The 23,980-nt window shown below is 42.0% G+C and overlaps 1 protein-coding gene across 3 annotated transcripts in view; it reads left to right on the forward strand.

The window, feature by feature from the left end:
• Nucleotides 1–23,980, forward strand: part of dync1li1 (dynein, cytoplasmic 1, light intermediate chain 1) — an 87,124-nt gene that overhangs the window by 32,183 nt on the left and 30,961 nt on the right. For 2 of the 3 annotated variants that reach the window (XM_070881293.1, XM_070881295.1), the window contains exons 6-12: nucleotides 4,503–4,596; nucleotides 10,062–10,197; nucleotides 11,678–11,789; nucleotides 12,735–12,794; nucleotides 15,265–15,309; nucleotides 16,387–16,507; nucleotides 19,039–19,149. In XM_070881293.1, the coding sequence (XP_070737394.1) occupies nucleotides 4,503–4,596; nucleotides 10,062–10,197; nucleotides 11,678–11,789; nucleotides 12,735–12,794; nucleotides 15,265–15,309; nucleotides 16,387–16,507; nucleotides 19,039–19,149 (679 nt within the window). The remainder of the gene's footprint in view (nucleotides 1–4,502; nucleotides 4,597–10,061; nucleotides 10,198–11,677; nucleotides 11,790–12,734; nucleotides 12,795–15,264; nucleotides 15,310–16,386; nucleotides 16,508–19,038; nucleotides 19,150–23,980) is intronic. The other variant, XM_070881294.1, reaches the window with a different exon arrangement.

Here is a 23,980-nt window from a genome sequence, read left to right on the forward strand (position 1 = left end):
AAATAGGTGCAGGAGTAGGCCATTCAGCCCTTCTCGCCTGCACTGCCATTCAATGAGTTCATGACTGAACATGCAACTTCAGTACCCCATTCCTGCTTTCTCGCCATATCCCTTGATCCCCCTAGTAGTAAGGACTTCATCTAACTCCCTTTTGAATATATTTAGTGAATTGGCCTCAACAACTTTCTGTGGTAGAGAATTCCACAGGTTCACCACTCTCTGGGTGAAGAAGTTTCTCCTCATCTCGGTCCTAAATGGCTTACCCCTTATCCTTAGACTGTGACCCCTGGTTCTGGACTTCCCCAACATTGGGAACATTCTTCCTGCATCTAACCTGTCTAAACCCGTCAGGATTTTAAACGTTTCTATGAGGTCCCCTCATTCTTCTGAACTCCAGTGAATACAAGCCCAGTTGATCCAGTCTTTCTTGATAGGTCAGTCCCACCATCCCGGGAATCAGTCTGGTGAACCTTTGCTGCACTCCCTCAATAGCAAGAATGTCCTTCCTCAAGTTAGGAGACCAAAACAGTACACAATACTCCAGGTGTGGCCTCACCAAGGCCCTGTACAACTGTAGCAACACCTCCCTGCCCCTGTACTCAAATCCCCTCGCTATGAAGGCCAACATGCCATTTGCTTTCTTAACCGCCTGCTGTACCTGCATGCCAACCTTCAATGACTGATGTAACATGACACCCAGGTCTCGTTGCACCTCCTCTTTTCCTAATCTGTCACCATTCAGATAATAGTTTTGTCTCTGTTTTTACCACCAAAGTGGATAACCTCACATTTATCCACATTATACTTCATCAGCCATTCATTTGCCCACTCACCTAACCTATCCAAGTCACTCTGCAGCCTTATAGCATCCTCCTCGCAGCTCACACTGCCACCCAACTTAGTGTCATCCGCAAATTTGGAGATACTACATTTAATCCCCTCGTCTAAATCATTAATGTACAGTGTAAACAGCTGGGGTCCCAGCACAGAACCTTGCAGTACCCCACTAGTCACTGCCTGCCATTCTGAAAAGTACCCATTTACTCCTACTCTTTGCTTCCTGTCTGACAACCAGTTCTCAATCCACGTCAGCACACTACCCCCAATCCCATGTGCTTTAACTTTGCACATTAATCTCTTGTGTGGGACCTTGTCGAAAGCCTCAAAGTCCAAATATACCACATCATTTGGTTCTCCCTTGTCCATTCTACTGGAAACATCCTCAAAAAATTCCAGAAGATTTGTCGAGCATGATTTCCCTTTCACAAATCCATGCTGACTTGGACCTATCATGTCACCTCTTTCCAAATGCGCTGCTATGACATCCTTAATAATTGATTCCATCATTTTACCCACTACTGAGGTCAGGCTGACCGGTCTATAATTCCCTGTTTTCTCTCTTCCCTCCTTTCTTAAAAAGTGGGGTTACATTGGCTACCCTCCACTCGATAGGAACTGATCCAGAGTCAATGGAATGTTGGAAAATGACTGTCGATGCATCTGCTAGTTCCAAGGCCACCTCCTTAAGTACTCTGGGATGCAGTCCATCAGGCCCTGGGGATTTATCGGCCTTCAATCCCATCAATTTCCCCAACACAATTTCCCGACAATAAAGATTTCCCTCAGTTCCTCCTCCTTACTAGACCCTCTGACCCCTTTTATATCCGGAAGGTTGTTTGTGTCCTCTTTAGTGAATACCGAACCAAAGTACTTGTTCAATTGGTCTGCCATTTCTTTGTTCCCCGTTATGACTTCCCCTGATTCTGACTGCAGGGGACCTACGTTTGTCTTTACTCACCTTTTTCTCTTTACATATCTATAGAAACTTTTGCAATCCGTCTTAATGTTCCCTGCAAGCTTCTTCTCGTACTCCATTTTCCCTACCCTAATCAAACCCTTTGTCTTCCTCTGCTGAGTTCTAAATTTCTCCCAGTCCCCGGGTTCACTGCTATTTCTGGCCAATTTGTATGCCACTTCCTTGGCTTTAATACTATCCCTGATTTCCCTTGATAGCCACGGTTGAGCCACCTTCCCTTTTTTATTTTTACGACAGACTACAATTGTTGTAGTTCATCCATGCGGTCTCTAAATGTCTGCCATTGCCCATCCACAGTCAACCCCTTACGTATCATTCGCCAATCTATCCTAGCCAATTCACGCCTCATACCTTCAAAGTTACCCTTCTTTAAGTTCTGGACCATGGTCTCTGAATTAACTGTTTCATTCTCCATCCTAATGCAGAATTCCACCATATTATGGTCACTCTTCCCCAAGGGGCCTCGCACAACGAGATTGCTAATTAATCCTCTCCCATTACACAACACCCAGTCTAAGATGGCCTCCCCCCTAGTTGGTTCCTCGACATATTGGTCTAGAAAACCATCCCTTATGCACTCTAGGAAATCCTCAATTAATGTTGACAACCTGGTGGCCTCCAATTAATACTCAGATTTGAAGCATCAACAACTAGCTGTTTGAACTCACTGCTCGAGATTTTAAGAACCAGAATAGCCTGTTGCACAAAACTGACGAATGTTTAATGCAACCGTGGATAACCAATATAAATTGTGACACTGAGTCAGATACTTGCAACAAGTGATCTGGTTTCTTGAGCCAATGCTAACATTATCCAAGTATACAAAAAAGGAAATCAAAAATGACTGAACTTCTAAAGCCTGTTGCACCACTAATAAGATTTTGTTAGCACAACTGTTTTCTACCTCTCATAATTAAGTATCTCTGAGCCAGTAAGATCCCACAAAAATTGTGATATCGATGTGTAGCCAGTTGCTAAATATTAATTTTAATGAACCTGGTATTCTATGTGTGTCTATGTGTTTCTGTTGTCACTGAATTGTTGTGCAAAATTATTTGTATATAAATTGTGTTTTGGAAGGATCACTGCAGAATGAAATTAATATTGTTACTGATTTCATGTGATAAAGAAAAACATCCATTCTAAATTTTTTTTGGAAAGATATCCAGTTGATATATGAGGATTCTTTTTCTGTTAGCTGATGTATTGGTTTTCCCTTGTAGTATACTGGAGGCCATCTTTGTAAATAATGTTAAAATCCAAATTAGAATTTAAGGGTCCAAACCTTGGTCGATGAAATGAAAATTGATCTAAATATTATCCTGCAAAAGTTTAAGAATTCACTCCAAAAATTATTCCGGTCTATAAGCTTTCCTCATGTATTTGTCAATTTCTCAATTTAAAGTTAATTTTAAGCTCCCTGGATAAATTATTTAACTTGGCAAATGGTTGCCCTGCATAATAGGATAATCATAGGCCATGAAATTACGGACACCAACATGGCTAAGGAGTACGCCATCACCCTCTGAAAGAAATCCACACTTACTTCGAAAACTTGCATTGTTTCGCTGCGGCGTTGAGCGCAGCGTAGTGGCCCACCGATCCCAGGGGCGCACTGTGTGCGTAAACGTGAGGGTGGTGCTCCAGTCAGGAAACGGAAATCTCCGATGTCCAATCATTTTTTTAGTCTCAGTTATATAAATGTAAATTAAGTTTATATTAATAGATAAATCAGTCATTCACTCACCCCAGTTATATTAATAAATAAATTAGTCTCTCATTCTTGGTACATTGTTTTCACTCTTTGTCTATTTGTTTCCGCGAGTTGTGTTGGGATCAGGAGATAGTTAGGTGGATGTAGATATTTTGAAGATTTTTTTTATCACGGCCGGTGTATATTTCAAGCTGCTGCATATCCCTCCTCGCACTGTACAAACAGCCTCCTGCGCCTGTTTACACCAGCTGTAAAATCTTCGTCTGTAATTGCTGGTCAGTTGGTGAGCAATTAGCCTAATTCTGCACCAGCAATAGGGATTTCACAGTCACAGCGGATGATCTGTCAAGTCGGAGCTTGCGGTTAATTTCAAATGCGGTATGATGGTATGCAGTAATACCAACCGCAAATTCTGCCCCATAGACTTTACAGGATACCTGTGATGCTTTTCATAGTGCTATGGAGCTCAAAAAAGAAGTGAAGTCCAACATTACTTGACCTCAACATCACCAAATGTTGACTGCAAGTAAAACTCGTATGTATGAATATACTTCCCTCCCAGCTTTCCGTCCTCCTGAATTTTTCACAAGTCCCAAAGGACTGTCTACAGGGAGTAAGATGCAATGTTATTGGCAGTCAATGCACTTGGCATCCGGTGCTCCTGTATTATTGTTGTGTGGGTAGCCCTCTGAAAAAAGTTTACAGCACAGAAAAAGGTCATTACCATTCTTTGCTAGAACAATTCAAAACGAATCCGGTTGAGTGTTGGAACTCTGTAATGCCTCTATTTATCCTGCAACATAAGATTAAGAAATAAAATAATTAGAACCAGGTAGATTTTATGTTTTCCTTTTTAATTTAAGGATCAGCTAGATGAGTGGGTGGTTCACACATTTTGTTCATTTATCCTTTCTAAATAATTGTACTAGCTTTTACGGACAATCGCAAGTTATATTATTCTGTTATCTGCAGTGTGATGCAATTAGTCAACTGGAAAAGGAACATGACTACAGAGATGAACACTTTGACTTCATTCAGTCACACATCCGTAGGTTTTGCCTACAGTGTATCCTTTATACTCTTGATGCCGTAATGTTAGAGAAATAGTATTTGTCCACCCCTTCTCTCAGCAAATATGTCATGTCATAATGTTTGCAAGTAAAAGAAAGTTCTGACATTGTGATGCTCATTTCATTCAGTAGCATTGTGTATCATGAAGAATTTTGGAAAATAATCCCTTTCCAGTTAAAGATCATTTTTTTTAAATGGTTGAAAATATTGCGTTCCTAACACAGATGAGACTGCACACAGGGAGGCTAAAGTAACAGTGACTTCCGTCTTTAATAAGACACTCCAGAGTGAGGAACAGGCCTTGGGGGCCGGCTTATATACAGTGCTCCCAAGGGATGCTGGGATCCCTTGGGACTTCAGGGGATGAGCTCCCTGGTGGCGGAACATGGGAGTGCATGCCTTACAGATACACAACATCACTCCCCCGCAAAGCCAAAGTGAAAACTATTTACAAGGTGAGGCGGTTGGGAGCCTTTCTTTCCCTGATGGACCGCCTCGGTACAAATGTCTGTTCTGGTGTGTTGGCTGAGCCCTCGCTGGGCTGGCATGTTGTTGGGCGTGATGGGTTCGATTTCCTGGTCCGAGGTGGTGTCGTTGATCTTTTGGGTGTGTGTTATGCGCTCGAAAAAGGTGGTGTCTGCTGTGGGTTGTTCAGGGCAGTCTGTGAACCGCAGCCTCGTTTGGTCCAGGTACTGATACATTTTCTTTACCCCGAACACACATGCTTAATGCCTCTTTCTCAATCATGCTGTAGGCCCTCTCGGCCTTAGACAAGTTCCTGGAAGCATAGGCGACAGGTTGTAACTTCCCCGCAACGTTAACTTGTTGTAATACACACCCGACTCCATACGACGACGCGTCACATGCTAGAACAAGTCTTTTACACGGGTTATACAGTACAAGCAGCTTGTTGGAGCATAAAATGTTTCTGGCTTTCTCAAAAGAAATTACTTGTTTTTTTTCCCTATACCCAGTTCACACCTGTATGCAATAACACATGTAGGGGCTCTAAAAGGGTGCTTAACCCCGGTAGGAATTTACCAAAATAGTTGAGGAGTCCCAGGAACGACCGGAGCTCCGTGACGTTCTATGGCCTGGACGCATTCCTGATAACCTCTGTCTTGGCGTCTGTGGGCCAAATGCCGTCCGCCGCGTTCTTTCTCCCCAAAAACTCCACTTCTGTTGCCATGAAGACGCATTTCGACCTCTTCAGCCGCAGCCCTACGCGATCCAGTCGCTGGAGGACCTCATCCAGGTTTTGTAGGTGCTCGACGGTGTCCCGACCCGTGACCAGTATGTCGTCCTGAAAAACCACCGTGCGTGGTACCAACTTGAGTTGGCTTTCCATGTTTCTCTGGAAGATCGCTGCAGCCGACCGAATTCAAACGGGCATCTGTTGTAGATGCAGGTGAGGCCCTTCGAAGACTCCTCCAACTCCTGCGTCATGTAGGCCAAAGTCCGGTCAAGCTTGGTGAACGTCTTGCCTCCTGCCCGCGTCGCAAATTGGTCGTCTGCCTTGGGTAACGGGTATTGGTCCTGTAGCGAGAAACGATTAATAGTTACTTTATAATCGCCGCAAATCCTGACTGTGCCATCACTTTTGAGTACTGGAACAATCGGGCTGGCCCACTCGCTGAATTCCACTGGGGAGATGATGCCCTCGCGTTGCAGCCTGTCCAGCTCATCGCGCCTTGTGGTGAATGGGTCGTGCCTCTGGGACCAAGTGGATCCGCCCCGGAAAAGTTTCCAATGCCTGGCTCAAAAAGGAAGGAAATTTGTTAAGAACCTGGGTACATGAGGCCTCATTGACATGTGATAGCGTTCGGATGTCATCCCAGTTCCAGCGTATTTTGCCCAGCCAGCTCCTTCCCAGCAGTGTGGGGCCAGCGCCCGGGACAATCCAAAGTGGCAGTTCGTGCACCGTGCCCTCGTAGGTGACCTTGACCATGGCGCTGCCCAGGACAGTGATAAGCTCTTTGGTGTACGTTCTCAGTTTTGTGTGGATGGGGCTCAGGGCTGGTCTGAATGCCTTATTGCAACACAGTCTCTCAAACATCTTTTTACTCATGATGGATTGGCTAGCGCCAGTGTCCAGTTCCATGGCTACGGGTAAGCCATTTAATTTTACGTTTAGCATTATAGGTGGACATTTCGTCAAATGTGTGCACCCGTATACTTCAGCATCTGCCTCCTCTGAGGCTCGAAATTGCTTTGATCTACCATGGACCGATCTTCCTCTGCCACGTGGTGGTTAGCAGGTTTTGCAGAGCTTGCAGCTCATTTGCAAGCTCGTTGGAGGTGCCACATTGTTCCACAGCTCTTGCAAACATACCCTTTGAAGCGGCATGATTAGGCTGAATGGAAGCCTCCACAACGCCAACAAGGTGTGAATTGCCTCTGGGTCACCTGAGGCCTGCTGGAAGTTGCAGACTCGTGGATTCTGCCCTGTACATTTCTGCTCACAAACACAGTTCCAGTTAATTTATGAACATTGCTAGCACTTGTGTGCTGAGAGATTTGTTTGGTGTTATCACTGGTGGACATGAACGCCTGTGCTATCGCAATGGCCTTAGAGAGTCGGTGTCTACAGTCAAAAGTTTTTGTAGGATGGTCTCGTTGCCAATGCCCAGTACAAAAAAGTCTGAGCATTTGCTCCAGGTAGCCATCAAACTCGCATTGTCCCGCAAGTCGCCTTAGCTCGGCGATGTAGCTCGCCACTTCCTGACCTTCAGATCACTGTCACGTGTAGAACCGATACCTCGCCATCAGCACGCTCTCCCTCGGGTTAAGATGCTCCCGATCCAGTGTACGCAGCTCCTCATATGACTTATCTGTGGGTTTCACCGGAGCCAGAAGATTCTTCATGAGGCTGTAGGTCGGTGCCCCGCAGACTGTGAGGAGGACCCACTCCTTTTTGTAGCACTTCCTTCTCCGTCCAGCTCGTTGGCTACAAAGTACTGGTCTAGCCATTCGACATAGGCTTCCCAGTCCTCACCCTCCGAGAACTTCTCCAGGATGCCCACGGTTTGCTGCATCTTTGCGTTGGATTCGTATTCTCGTCACCAGTTATTGTGTTCCAAACACAGATGAGACTGCACACAGGGAGGTTAAAGTAACAGTGACCTCAGTCTTTAATAAGACAGTCCAGAGTGAGGAACAGGCCTTAGGGGCCGGCTTATATACAGTGCTCCCAATGGATGCTGGGATCCCTTGGGACTTTAGGGGATGAGCTCCCTGGTGGCGGAACATGGGAGTGCATGCTTTACAGATACATAACAGAAAATGTCTTCTGGGGCAAAAAAATGTACAAATTATACTAAAGATGATAGTATGCAATGAAAAGAATGAAAAAATTATCAAGCTGTATAACCTTACAATTTACTGGATGCTTCTCCATAAAAATACTGAATGAAAAATCTTAGGCTGTTTAACATTTTAAAGCTATCTTATTTATAAAGATCGTAAAATGTAGTTGAGCAAGCTACATTTCTGTAATTTCAAACAAAGAGAAGTGATTGATGTTGGTGCTTAGGTCAAGAATTCCATGATTGTAATCCATCAACAATGAAGGAGTGCTCAAGTCAAGATGGTACGTGACTTGGAGATTATGATTTTGCTACTCGTGTCCTTGGTCATCGAGGTCACAGGGCAGAGGGAGTTTGTTGATGTAAACTTAATGAGTTGCTGCAGTGAGTGTTCCCACTTGCTATCCCAAGTTTGCATGTAGTCCAATTCTGCTGTAGACTGGCATGAGCTGGTTAATTATCTGTCTTGAGTGACGCTAAACACTTTTTTAGAATCATCAGTAAAAAGCCCCAGCCCTGAACTTATGATGGATCAACTAAAGATTGAAGATTGCCCTGAGCAACTCCTGCAACAATATGCTAGGGCTGCAATAATTGAGCTCCAAGAACGACAACCATAAGAACTTAATAACATTTGAACACAATAATTAGGAGCAGAAGTAGTCCATATAGCACCTTGTGCCTGCTCTGCTATTCAATACGATCAATACTTTCCAGCCCTATCCCTATATCCCTTGATTCCTCAAATCTATCTATCTCAGCCTTGAACATACTCAGCGATTGAGCATTGACAACCCTTTGGGGCAGAGAATTCCAAAGATTCACAACCCTCTGAATGAACATAAGAACATAAGAATTAGGAACAGGAGTAGGCCATCTAGCCCCTCGAGCCTGCTCCGCCATTCAACAAGATCATAGCTGATCTGGCCGTGGACTCAGCTCCACTTACCCGCCCGCTCCCCGTAACCCTTAATTCCCTTATTGGTTAAAAATCTATCTATCTGTGATTTAAATACATTCAATGAGCTAGCCTCAACTGCTTCCTTGGGCAGAGAATTCCACAGATTCACAACCCTCTGGGAGAATAAATTCCTTCTCAACTCGGTTTTAAATTGGCTTCCCCGTATTTTGAGGCTGTGCCCCCTAGTTCTAGTCTCCCCGACCAGTGGAAACAACCTCTCTGCCTCTATCTTGTCTATCCCTTTCATTATTTTAAATGTTTCAATAAGATCACCCCTCATCCTTCTGAACTCCAATGAGTAAAGACCCAATCTACTCAATCTATCATCATAAGGTAACCCCCTCATCTCCGGAATCAGCCTAGTGAATCGTCTCTGTACCCCCTCCAAAGCTAGTATATCCTTCCTTAAGTAAGGTGACCAAAACTGCACGCAGTACTCCAGGTGCGGCCTCACCAATACCCTGTACAGTTGCAGCAGGACCTCCCTGCTTTTGTACTCCTTCCCTCTCGCAATGAAGGCCAACATTCCATTCGCCTTCCTGATTACCTGCTGCACCTGCAAACTAACTTTTTGGGATTCATGCACAAGGACCCCCAGGTCCCTCTGCACCGCAGCATGTTGTAATTTCTCCCCGTTCAAATAATAATCCCTTTTACTGTTTTTTTTTCCAAGGCGGATGACCTCACACTTTCCGACATTGTATTCCATCTGGCAAACCTTAGCCCATTCGCTTAACCTATCTAAATCTCTTTGCAGCCTCTCTGTGTCCTCTACACAACCCGCTTTCCCACTAATCTTTGTGTCATCTGCAAATTTTGTTACACAACACTCTGTCCCCTCTTCCAGGTCATCTATGTATATTGTAAACTGTTGTGGTCCCAGCACCGATCCCTGAGAAATTCCTTCTCTTCATCTTAGTCTTAAAAGGCCGACCCCTTACCCTGAGACTATGCCCCCAGTTCCAGACTCCAACCTTTTTTTTTTCGATATTCCAACCACTGGAAGGTGTTTCCCTTGACACCTACCCCAATCTCTGATGTGCTGTATTAGGAGCTGCCTGTTGTACCCGATAGATACTTGTAACACTCAACTGTTTTCCTACTTAGTGATTTGTGCCTACCATATATAGTGATTTGTTAAATCAGAGCTGTTGTATGTATTTGTTATATTTTTCCTTAATACAGATGTTTTAGATGGCGCAGCACTTATTTATACTTCAATAAAGGAAAATAAAAATATTGATTTAATGTATAAATACCTTGTCCATAAATTATATGGATTTCCTTTCCATTCACCAGTACTAGTTGTGGAAAAAGATGCAGTATTTATGTAAGTTTGAAGTTTTGATTTTGAATTACAGTACATCTAATAAATTGTGACTGTTAGGAATAAAAATCATAGCATTACATTTGTTTGGAACTGGATTTTTTTTTTACTCAATTCTAGGTTTAAAAAAAATCTTGTATCCTCTTTAGCTCAAGTAGTAATTAAAATGAGCTATCCTGTTTAATTCTGCCCTAAACAAATTAAAAGCAAAATGTGATTATGACCCCCCCCCCCCATTATCTCATGTAGTCTTTACATGCTGTCGTTCAGTACTTTTTGTAAAATGTTAAAATTTTAGTGTATGATGCTGTAAAATGAGAAGTCTCTCCAGCGTGGATGCTGTGACTTGCATCGTGCTGACTGCTAGGAAACCTGCTCTGGCTTGCAAATCAAGGAGCGTGAGTGCAGCGGTAACTGTTCAAAGTTAGAGAAAAGGAGCTTTTTAAAAAGTATATCACGGTGTTTTGTTTTTTAATTATATACATTTTCATCCCTCGCCATTGTTTGTTTCACGTATCATCCTGTAGTTCTCATTTGATCTGATGGATGGACAGCTCCATTTGAATGTTATGAGAAGGTATAAGTTTTCCCTGTCTCGATTTGACAAAACATTTTCCTTATTGGGGAAAAGAGAATCTGAAATATCACTTTACTTTGGGATTAGAACTGGTAGTTTTATCAGTACTGCTTTAGCTTCTAGATCACCCCAGATCTGTTATTTTTTTTTTTACATGGTTTTGCTTGGAATTGAATTCTAACACTAAATAGTGGTTCTGCCAATCACATCAGGATAGTTCCTTTGTTTATAATCCATCAAAAATAATTGTTGATTTTGCAACATAAATTGAAATCTTAAGAGCAGTGTTGAGGAACTCATAATAAATAGATGCATAATGCTTAAAAATAGATGCACATTATTTTGGATATATTAATGGCTTCCTATTAAAGAAATCAGGAAAAATCTGTAAATTCATATGAAAATGAGAGCAAAAAGTCCATGTGGAATGCCATTGGGCAAATGAATTACAAACTTTTTCATTCAAACCCTACTAATGTACCAAATGGTATAGTGATCTATTTTTAAGCCAAATTAATGCTTTTTTGAATTCTCTTAACTCAAAGATAACATGATTTACGTGGATGATCCGGCCATCCAATTGTGATATTGTTGATTGGCATTAGTTTTCCTGGCATTACTCAATTGCATTGCATCTGCTTAATAGTTTTTAATTTCACTATGAATATTATTAACTTGCATTGTCTCTCTCAACTTGGTGGGGGAGATATAATTATGTTGCTAAACCAAATCAATGTCAAATTAACATAATTTTCGTAGAAGAAAAAATTAAAGGACTAGTTTGCAATTGATACTGTTGGTCTTTATTAACAGATGTGCTGTAAACATTTTCTGCTAGATGTGTTTTGGGATTTGGGTCTTTTTAATGCTTTGCTGTTTTTTGAACTCAAATATATTTTCCTATAGTCCAGCAGGATGGGACAATGAAAAGAAAATAGGAATTTTGCATGAAAATTTCCAGTCTTTAAAAGCTGATGACAAATTTGAAGATGGCATTATGAAGCCTCCAGTAAGAAAGGTAACTTTTTTTCCAGATTACATTATCTACACCAAGCCATGCTGACAACGTTGGGATTCTATACCAATTATAGCTTAGCCAGATATCTATTAACAGTACTAAGAATCTGGATAATTAGAAAACCTTCTTATGGCTCATTCTTACAATTTTGTGTGCATATATCTCAAAAGTATATTGTCATTCAAGTTAAATCGCAAATCTGTCTGATACTGCTTCACAGTAATACTGCATTACTAATTACATGCCAGATATTTAATGATTTAAAGCTCTAATTCCACATTGCAAAAGATTGCACTGGAGCAGTTCTTTATCAACTGCTTTGTCCATCCATTAAAGTGATAGCTTTTCACTGTAGGCTTTTGCAATTCCATTTCCAAATGATCATACCTGACTTTTATACAGGTTGTACCTCTCCAGTCCGGGACACTCTGGTCCGGCCTCAATCCCGGCGGGGGCTCGCGACCTGCGCTATGTTCTGGGGCTGGCTGCTCCTCTTCTCCCCAATGCCTCTGGTGTTCCCTCCTTGGTTGGGTCGGCGTGGAGAGGGAGCGAGGAGCATGGCGGCTGACTGAGGTGCCGAAGCTGGGCCTGAGAAATGCTGTGCACTAGGCTTCTGTACAGCGTATGTGCAGAACGCTGCCAGGTCGTTGTCAGTAGTACCCGGTAAGTCTAGGGTACTGCTGACAACGCCAATGTGGCGTGACCTCACGTGGTCCGGAAAATTCTCTGGTCCCAAGGGTGCCAGACTGGAGAGGTACAACTGTATAATGTCATACAAAATCGTGAAGCTGAAGAGAGAAAAATATAATAACTTTTATAAAGATAAAAACATCTTGCAGGTATTGAATTATTGTACTTGCCACTCCCAAGACATGTTGTAATCTCTTCTAGATACATTATGTTGTATTATAGGCCAGCAGCTTTGGCAATCTGTTTTTCTTGCAGTTTGTACATGAAAAGGAAATTTTATCAGAAGATGATCAAGTCTTTCTTATGAAGCAGCAGGTAAAACATTTAATATTTCTTAATGATTATATTTCAATTACTATAGTTTCTTTACCTTTATTTAAATAACTTCCCGTGCTCATCGAGAGGAGTGTCAGTGCTGGGAATGGAATACTTTCCATTTTGGGCATATCCGTGTCCACATCAGATGTAGCAAAGTTGGAAATAAAGAATAAATCTCCTTCCAGAATGTCCCAACAAGGTGCCTCAGCCATAAACTCTGAAGAGCCGCACTACTGCACCAGTCTAACCTTTACATTTTCTACTGGCCAATTGAGGGACAAATTTGCTGAGACTGTGCAGAATCATTTCATGTTGGATCTTTCTAGTCAGCAGAGAGGAATATTTCTAGGCTGCAATTAAACTCGGGCATTAGAGTTGAAAGGTCACCAAGTCTATGGTTAGTTCTTTATTGTTCAAAAATCTCTGTCTCATTGTTATTATAGTTGCCTCTGATATGAAAAGGCCCTAGAATGATAAAGTGGCCTAAATGGCTCAGTCAGTATAATTTTGTTTTTAGGGTGGTTCTAAAACCTTTACAGCACATAAGCACAGGTAGGATCTGCTGTATAATTAATGGGCAGATGTTCATGGGCATATAAATGGGTGCCATCATAATATCTTGGAACTAATTTATCAGCTTAAAGTACAAAATGACAAACTGCATTAGTGGTTACACAGCCCACCAGGCATCTGACTAACATCTTTCTCATCTTGTCTGATGAAGGTAACTGAGTTTGTACTTACCAAAAATATTTCTGACATTTGCGAAACAAAACAGGATTGCCAAATTGGGTCATGTTGTAGAAAGCTCAATTCATCACAGGTTGTCTTAGGAAAATTGCTAGACCTGCCATGTTATACAATGTAGCAAGTTCATGCTGCATCTCAGACCACTCCTTTAGATGAGTTCTGTTTTCTTATGTTCCAGAGTAACCCTTTATTTGTAGCGAGCTTCGCAATTGAACAGAAAACGCACATTGCTGTATTTCAGCTCACTGGTTAGATTGCAAGCCCTCATGTAATATAATCAGTGTAATTAGTTTCATTATTTTATAAATCTGCTGGTTTTAGAACTATGGGCAGATAATGCTGAAATAGCAGAAAACTATTTGACAATTTTAATTTCATTTGTTCGAGTGCCACTCTGCTGCATTTCTGCTGGTGTTACATCCAAGTGAAAAATCTAGGTCATAATGTCTACATTCTGGGACAATCATATCAAAGTATTGTCTGAGTAAACCAGCTTTTAACCACAAAAAGAAAGAAGCCAATTATACATTAGAGACAACATGCTTAATTTTTGTCACACATCACACTGCACTTTCTGCATTTTGATTTTTACTGCAGTAAAAAGTTGAATCTTTTGTGTAGCATCGGGTACAATGGGGAAGAATGTATTTATAAGGTATGAATTAACATGAGAACTATAATAAATACAAAAAAATAGGCAAAAACATTGAGGTGCCTCCCCTCAAAGTGCTTGGAGCCTCTCCTCATAGCACAAGTGAGATCAGTAATCTGCCATATGAGGAATGGTGTTCAGATCTGTAACCTAACATTCTGTGGTGCAACACATCGAAGTAACAAAATCTCAACCCATAGCTGTACTTAAAATGAAAACTGTTGTAGACATGTTGTGACATTCTTGTATAGTCTGGCTTTCAAAATGCTTATCTTTTTCAGCAGGTATAGTGCTTCCCATGGGTGCACCGTGTCCCTTCTGAATAGGAAATGTGCACCTTGGCTTTCTAGTGAATTAGTGGCAGTAATTGGCTACTTTAGATTCCACAAACATTAAGCACTCATGACAAAAAAATCTCCAATTAAAATGTATTTAAAAAGTAGAATGGTTTGCGGGGGGGGGGGGAAGCAAAACTTCCCATCAAATTTTGAAAATATTCATAAAACAATTGACATAACCTCAATTACTTTAATTACTTAAATTCAGTTTGGAAAATCCCAATAGACATGAACACACCCTATATCTCAGACTTCAAGGCACCTGAAACAGTACCTCACAATTCAACTTAAACATCCTTATTTAAACAATCCTGCTATATTCTCCTCCCGACTACTGTTGCGGTTAGCCATAGTGTCAAAGAACCACAATAAATTTCAGTATTCTAAATGGGGTAGAATGTTAAGGAGAAGCTAGATAAACACATGAGGGAGAAAGGAATAGAATAATTGTTGATAGGGTGGGAGGAGACTCATGTGGAGCAATCTGGTGTAGACCGATTAGGCCATTGTATCGAATTAATTTTCAAGATATTTAATTATGGCAATGAATGTAAATGTCATGGTCCATGAAGTTGTTTCTTTGCTTATTCATGAGAAAACATTTGAGTGACGTAAAATTGTCCTGCATTTTTCATCTTCCAAAAATATTTCTGACCTTGTTTTGGAGATTCGAGAAACACAATTTGTGAATTCCTAATCATAATGTGTATATTGTTTTAATTTGCAGTCTTTCCTAGCAAAACAGCCGCCCCTTTCAACAGGAAGACCACTAGTAAGTATGCATCTTGGCATTAGATACATTATTGTTTATCTTCTGACGCTCATGTAATCAATACACCTTTTCTTCCCCACCCTACATCCTCCAACCATCACCAGATTACAATTTACTTGCATGCAAAGTATGAAAGTGATTAATGACGCTGCTCTCTCCAAACAGAAGTTAGCCAAATGCTCTTTGTCTGAAGGCACCCCTTTCGGATATAAAGGTCAAAACATTGTACATTAGTAGGGTCTTTTTTTTTTTGCTTTTGAGTTGTAAATACAGTTCAAAATTGTACGCCAGATAAGGCCTGTTTTAATTTTGATGACTGAACTTGGTTGCTAAGGAAGACAAAGAAAATATGTTTTTCCTTGTATTTGCATGACAGCTTCATTGAAAGTTTGGTGCCCTCTACTGAAAATAGGAAATAAAATAAGAACTGGGGACTGTACAAACAGCCATTTATATTTTGGTAAAGGTATTTTGGCAAATGTTATAAATAAGTCATTCTTGTTTTGTAATTTAACCTGTCTGGTTTGAATTTAAATAAGAGCTTTGTCCAATTGTTAAAAGTCGGCTCTGCTGATGGCTCAGTAAATTAATCCAGTTAGTGATTGAACTGTACAGACCAAGAATGTCCCTGATTTGATTCCCATTCTGTACGGAGGCAGCTAATTTCAGCCAGGTCAACGGTAAGGGTGCTGTAATTGGTTGTAGTGCTCCTGAATTAGGGAGAGGAAAATTGAACAGTATTACCAGTCCTGAACACTATCCAGCGTCTCCTGTGAGTGTGCGTGGGAATGTCAAATGACGCCTGGATTGGGCTCAGCTGTAAAGTTCTCATCCCCCGCCCCCCTCAATGGTTAAGAAACATACCAACAACAAAGCAAATGCCTACTGGTTTGAGGCACCCAGGGCAGCTGGTGCTTCTGCAACTTGACACTGCCAAGGAGTCGACATCTTCAGAAGAGGGGAGAAACTTTTAAAAGGCTGCATATCCAAAAGTGTAAAATTGGAGCATCTAGGCCATGGTTCTTTCACTTCTGTAGTTTGTTATAGATCTTGATTACTTCTCTTATTTTTGCTCAGGATTCCTCAACAAGAGTTGCTGGAGGTTCTCCAAGAACGCCAAGCCGATCTGGAAGTGCCAATGTTGTTAATGTTACACCTATTCCAGCAGGAAACAAAAAGATTGATCCCAATATGAAAGGTACTTAAGAGTGCTTTAAACCCTTTTAACACTTCTGATCTTTTTCACCACCCAGAATGCACGACTACTTGTTTTTAAATACAATACTTGTGAATCTATCTAATCCTCATCCAAAATGTCATTTTTCCGGGATCCAAATGAGTTGGACAAATATGAAGTAAAAATGAGTAACACACATCCTATGCTGAAATAACTAAGGAGGAAATTGCGAGATCTAGCAGTTCTAAAGCATTTAACACTCACCAACGCGCAGCAGCAATCAACAAAGGAACAAAGAACACTTGCATATTTATAGCATCTTACACATCCTCAGTATGTCCCAAAGCATTTCACAGCCAATTAAGTACTTTTGAAGTGCAGTTCTAGAGAAGTGGGTGACACTGATAAAGCCATATTTATGTCTGTCCTGTTGCCTAATGAAGTTGGCGGTGGCCGCCTTGAACTTGTGTAATTCCCCACCTCCATGCTATATTCCTTGGCCTTGCGCTGCTTCACACTCTACACTGACTGCAAACTGTCCCACCTGGTCTCCTGGAAATACCATATTGAGCGGCTTTTTCTTCATCTTCATTGGCTCCACTCCCAGTATCAACATTTTTGCCACAACGGGAAGACCATCTGAGCTACATGGACCTGGTATTTTCTCTCATTCGCACATGTCCCAGCCAGTCTCAGACAGCCTGCTCCCTCCCAGCCCCCAAGCTCCACCCACCTCCAACATGCAGGCTTTATAAAGAGAAGTAAGTGATTCAAATTAAGTAATTCTTGAGGCATACAGGGAAAGTACAACACATGCAGAAAGGCAAGACTTGTATAAAGAAAGAAAGACTTGCATTTATATTGCGCCTTTCACGACCACTGGATGTCCCAAAGTGCTTTACAGACAATTAAATACTTTTAAAGTGTAGTCACTGTTGTAATGTAGGCAATGCAGCAACCAATTTGTGCACAGCAAGCTCCCACAAACAACAGTGTGATAATGACCAGATAATCTGTTCTAGTGATGTTGATTGAGGGATAAATATTGGTCAGGACAGCAGTGATAACTCCCCTGCTCTTTGAAATAGTGCCATAAGATCTTTTACGTCCATCTGAGAGGGCAGAAGGGGCTCAGTTTAAAATCTCATCCAAAAGATGGCACTTCCTCAGTACTGTACTGGAGTGTTAGCATAGATTTTTGTGCTCAAGTCTCTAGAGTGGGACTTGAACTCCCAACCTTCTGACTCAAGAGGCGAAGGTGCTACCAACTGAGCCACGCTGACACACAAACAGAGAAGGGGCACGAGTCAGACAAATAGAGATGAAAATGTATGGAGTGTAATTGGAAGACAAACTGACAGAATCAGGCAAAGAATTAGAGTAGGACAGCAGCAGCAACAATTACAGGAAGTGAATTTTTATTTGTGAGCAACACCATGACATGAGGAAAAACTTTTTTACACAACAAATGATTGAGATTTGGAATGCACTGCCTGATAAGGTGGTGGATAGAGATTCAATAGTTGTCTTCAAAAGGGAACTGGATAAATCCTTGAAGGAGAAAAAATTGCAGGGATATGGGGAATGAGTTGGGGAGTGGGACTAACTGGATTGCTCTTTTTTTTTAAAAAGAGTGGGCACAGACTCGATGGGCCGAATGGCCTCCTGTGTTGTACTATTCTATGATTCTATCATGGGAGATCGACTGTATTATATATTTATCAAAATGATTTTATGGAACCATGGGTTTATACAGAACTATGGGACAATTGTTTACAGTGAATAACTTTTAACTTCAGTTTATCACTGTCTGTTAAAATCCTAATTCAAAGAAACAAACCGTCAACTTGACACTTCGGTGGGCTAATCTGTACAAATCTGAGTCAGTATAGGTTAAGCGTCTGGGAGTTCCAAAATTCAGAATGTTCCGAAATCTGGACATCGTGTTGATTCTTTGGAGGCATCATCTGGAATCCGGAAAATGTTCTGAAGTCCGGACATTTTTCTAAACTAATTACCACTGCGAGTTGAGCCCAGGGAGAGGGGAAAACACCAACAAAAAAAATCCCCAAATAAAAATTCACAAAACCCTTACCTATTAAATCACTGAAAAAGAATTTTAAAATAAAAACTTTAACTTGCCTTTTTTGCAGGTATTAACACAGGTTTTTCCTGGCTGCCGATGCTGCCAAACCCGGACCTGCCACCACCCCAGACCCTCTGTCGACCCTCCGCCGAAGACCCCGACCCTCCATCGCCGACACCCTCTCTTCCCCGACCACCACAGTGCATTTACCTTGGCCCAGGCTTTTCCGGATTCGGGACGTCGGAAAAACGTTCCGAAATACCCAAAATCCAGAATGGCTTCGGCCCGAGGATTCCGGATTTCGGACGCTCTACCTGTATAAACTTGTGATTCTTACTATAATAAAGTGCTCTAAATGAACTTATTGTTTACAATTTTATTCAATTAAAAATACGCTATAAAAAATAAACTAGCAATTTACAATTCCAATTTAGAAGATAATCCCCTTTGTATTTTATACTTCCAGGAGCTGCAAGCGAAGGTGTTTTGGCAAATTTCTTCAACAGTCTTCTCAGCAAAAAGACTGGCTCTCCTGGAGGAAGTAGTACTAATTTACAAGGCTCTGCAAAGAAAGGTGGTAAGCCATCGATTTTCGCTTTAAATAAAGCTTAATTGCTGGGTTTTACATCTTGTAGCAGTTGAATCATGTTTCAACTCCCGATTAACTTAGACCTGAAGCTTTTGCAATATTTTTTATTAAGTATATTTACAAATACATTATAAGGAGATTACATCCAAAGGGGATTGTAATTTAGTTTTATGCGATAAAAGCTCGTTGGAATGTTATTATGTGGAATCTTTACATTAAAGGAATATAAAAGTTTAGGTGATTTTTTTTTTTTAAAGTATTCAACCATTGAGTTTTCTCTCACTACTCAGCCACATCAGTGATGTCACTGACCTTGAGGGGGAATTTTAACCCCCAAAAAGGGGTGGGTTTAGGTTGAGTGGGATTTTTAAAATTTTCAAATCTCAAACTGCAACCCAAGCCACCTTCAACCTGCCATTTCTGGTTTTAACAAGGTGGGACCGGGGGGCAGGTGCCTAACCCACTCCCAGGAGTGAACTTAAATGTTTTAATGAGGGTGAGTGCTTCCATCCCCCCCCCCCCCCACCCCCCGACACAACATGCTAACCTGCATCCTCTCGAGCCACAATCTGCCACCGACAAGACTCTGATTCTTTCTTTTTTCCTCCACCCCCAGGACTTTCAGATCCCTTAATTCTCCCTCCTCTGCGTTTTCCGGCTTCTGATTTCCCTGAGATAGTTGACCCGCATCATTTCCCATATTATAAATGTCCTGAAATAGGTATTTACTCTGATTTTCCTTTAGCTGGATCATTAGCCGTAGCAAGTTCAAAATGAAGGTTGAAATAAAATCAGTGAAGAAAGACTGCTAAAGTTAGGTAATCTCGCTGACCTGTGCTGCCTAAATGTCCCCCTCTCTATAAATTCTCCTGCCCATATTAATGACCAACCCCTCGACCTTGCCATCTCCCGCTGTGTCTTCTCCCAGGTCTCAATCACTGGCATGGCCATCTTTTATCAGTTTCTTGTAACCCTCACTACCACCTTCCAACCCACTTCCTTCTGTTTGAGCTCTTGGAGGAAAAAAAACTTCCCCAAGTTACTTACTTACAACTGTACTTTCAAATATTCAACTGCCCAGCCTTTGGCCCTTCATAGAAACATAGAAAATAGGTGCAGGCGTAGGCCATTCGGCCCTTCGAGCCTGCACCGCCATTCAATGAGTTCATGGCTGAACATGCGACTTCAGTACCCCATTCCTGCTTTCTCGCCATACCCCTTGATCCCCCTAGTAGTAAGGACTACATCTAACTCCTTTTTGAATATATTTAGTGAATTGGCCTCAACAACTTTCTGTGGTAGAGAATTCCACAGGTTCACCACTCTCTGGGTCAAGAAGTTTCTCCTCATCTCGGTCCTAAATGGCTTATCGCTTATCCCTTATCCTTAGACTGTGACCCCTGGTTCTGGACTTCCCCAACATTGGGAACATTCTTCCTGCATCTAACCTGTCTAAACTCATCAGAATTTTAAACGTTTCTATGAGGTCCCCTCTCATTCTTCTGGACTCCAGTAAATACAAGCCCAGTTGATCCAGTCTTTCTTGATATGTCAGTCCCGCCATCCCGGGAATCAGTCTGGTGAACCTTCGCTGCACGCCCTCAATAGCAAGAATGTCCTTCCTCAATTTAGGAGACCAAAACTGTACACAATACTCCAGGTGTGGCCTCACCAAGGCCCTGTACAACTGTAGTAACACCTCCCTGCCCCTGTACTCAAATCCCCTCACTATGAAGGCCAACATGCCATTTGCTTTCTTAACCGCCTGCTGTACCTGCATGCCAACCTTCAATGACTGATGTACCATGACAGCCAGGTCTCGTTGCACCTCCCCTTTTCCTAATCTGTCACCATTCAGATAATAGTCTGTCTCTCTGTTTTTACCACCAAAGTGGATAACCTCACATTTATCCACATTATACTTCATCTGCCATGCATTTGCCCACTCACTTAACCTATCCAAGTCACTCTGCAGCCTCATAGCATCCTCCTCGCAGCTCACACTGCCACCCAACTTAGTGTCATCTGCAAATTTGGAGATACTACATTTAATCCCCTCGTCTAAGTCATTAATGTACAGTGTAAACAACTGGGGCCCCAGCACAGAACCTTGCGGTACCCCACTAGTCACTGCCTGCCATACTGAAAAGTACCCATTTACTCCTACTCTTTGCTTCCTGTCTGACAACCAGTTCTCAATCCACGTCAACACACTACCCCCAATCCCATGTGCTTTAACTTTGCACATTAATCTCTTGTGTGGGACCTTGTCGAAAGCCTTCTGAAAGTCCAAATACACCACATCAACTGGTTCTCCCTTGTCCACTCTACTGGAAACATCCTTAAAAAATTCCAGAAGATTTGTCAAGCATGATTTCCCTTTCACAAATCCATGCTGACTTGGACCTATCATGTCACCTCTTTCCAAATGCGCTGCTATGACATCCTTAATAATTGATTCCATCATTTTACCCACTACTGATGTCAGGCTGACCAGTCTATAATTCCCTGTTTTCTCTCTCCTTTTTTTAAAAAGTGGGGTTACATTGGCTACCGTCCAGTCCATAGGAACGGATCCAGAGTCTATGGAATGTTGGAAAATGACTGTCAATGCATCCGCTATTTCCAAGGCCACCTCCTTAAGTACTCTGCAATGTAGACCATCAGGCCCTGGAGATTTATCTGCCTTCAATCCCATCAATTTCACCAACACAATTTCCCGACGAATAAGGATTTCCCTCAGTTCCTTTTTCTTACTAGACCCTCTGACCCCTTTTATATCCGGAAGGTTGTTTGTGTCCTCCTTAGTGAATACCGAACCAAAGTACTTGTTCAATTGGTCTGCCATTTCTTTGTTCTCTGTTATGACTTCCCCTGATTCTGACTGCAGGGGACCTACGTTTGTCTTTACATATCTATAGATGCTTTTGCAGTCTGTCTTAATGTTTCCTGCAAGCAAAGAATGACTAAGAAAGCAATAAAGAAAGGAAAGATAGATTACGAAGGTAAACTTGCGCAAAACATAAAAACGGATAGTAAAAGCTTTTACAGATATATAAAACGGAAAAGAGTGACTAAAGTAAATGTTGGTCCCTTAGAAGATGAGAAGGGGAATTTAATAATGAGAAATGTGGAAATGGCTGAGACCTTAGAAACAATTATTTTGCTTCGGTCTTCACAGTGGAAGACACAGAAACCATGCCAGAAATTGCTGGTCACCGGAATGTGGGAAGGGAGGACCTTGAGACAATCACTATCACTAGCAGGGTAGTGCTGGACAGGCTAATGGGACTCAAGGTAGACAAGTCCCCTGGTCCTGATGAAATGCATCCCAGGGTATTAAAAGAGATGGCAGAAGTTATAGCAGATGCATTCGTTATAATCTACAAAAATTCTCTGGACTCTGGGGAGGTACCAGCGGATTGGAAAGCAGCGAATGTAACGCCTCTGTTTAAAAAAGGGGGCAGACAAAAGGCAGGTAACTATAGGCCGGTTAGTTTAACATCTGTAGTGGGGAAAATGCTTGAAACTATCATTAAGGAAGAAATAGCGGGACATCTAGATAGGAATAGTGCAATCAAGCAGACGCAGCATGGATTCATGAAGGGGCAATCATGTTTAACTAATTTACTGGAATTCTTTGAGGATATAAACGAGCATGGTGGATAGAGGTGTACCGATGGATGTGGTGTATTTAGATTTCCAAAAGGCATTCGATAAGATGCCACACAAAAGGTTACTGCAGAAGATAAAGGAACGCGGTGTCCGAGGAAATGTATTAGCATGGATAGAGAATTGGCTGGCTAACAGAAAGCAGAGAGTCGGGATAAATGGGTCCTTTTCGGGTTGGAAATCGGTGGTTAGTGGTGTGCCACAGGGATCGGTGCTGGGACCACAACTGTTTACAATATACATAGATGACCTGAAAGAGGGGACAGAGTATAGTGTAACAAAATTTGCAGATGACAGAGATTAGTGGGAAAGCAGGTTGTGTAGAGGACACAGAGAGGCTGCAAAGAGATTTAGATAGGTTAAGCGAATGGGCTAAGGTTTGGCAGATGGAATACAATGTCAGAAAGTGTGAGGTCATCCACCTTGGGGGAAAAAAAACAGTAAAAGGGAATATTATTTGAATGGGGAGAAATTACAACATGCTGCGGTGCAGAGGAACCTGGGGGTCCTTGTGCATGAATCCCAAAAAGTTAGTTTGCAGGTGCAACAGGTAATCAGGAAGGCGAATGGAATGTTGGCCTTCATTGCGAGAGGGATGGAGTACAAAAGCAGGGAGGTCCTTCTGCAACTGTATAGGGTATTGGTGAGGCCGCACCTGGAGTACTGCGTGCAGTTTTGGTCACCTTACTTAAGGAAGGATATACTCGCTTTGGAGTGGGTACAGAGACGATTCACTAGGCTGATTCCGGAGATGAGGGGGTTACCTTATGATGATAGATTGAGTAGACTGGGTCTTTACTCGTTGGAGTTCAGAAGGACGAGAGGTGATCTTATAGAAACATTTAAAATAATGAAAGGGATAGACAAGATAGAGGCAGAGAGGTTGTTTCCACTGGTCGGGGAGACTAGAACTAGGGGGCACAGCCTTAAAATACGGGGGAGCCAATTTAAAACTGAGTTGAGAAGGAATTTCTTCTCCCAGAGGGTTGTGAATCTGTGGAATTCTCTGCCCAAGGAAGCAGTTGAGGCTAGCTCATTGAATGTATTCAAGTCACAGATAGATAGATTTTTAACCAATAAGGGAATTAAGGGTTATGGGGAACGGGCGAGTAAGTGGAGCTGAGTCCACAGCCAGATCAGCCATGAT

Source organism: Pristiophorus japonicus, chromosome 5, assembly GCF_044704955.1.
Source record: "Pristiophorus japonicus isolate sPriJap1 chromosome 5, sPriJap1.hap1, whole genome shotgun sequence".
NCBI lineage: Eukaryota > Metazoa > Chordata > Chondrichthyes > Pristiophoridae > Pristiophorus > Pristiophorus japonicus.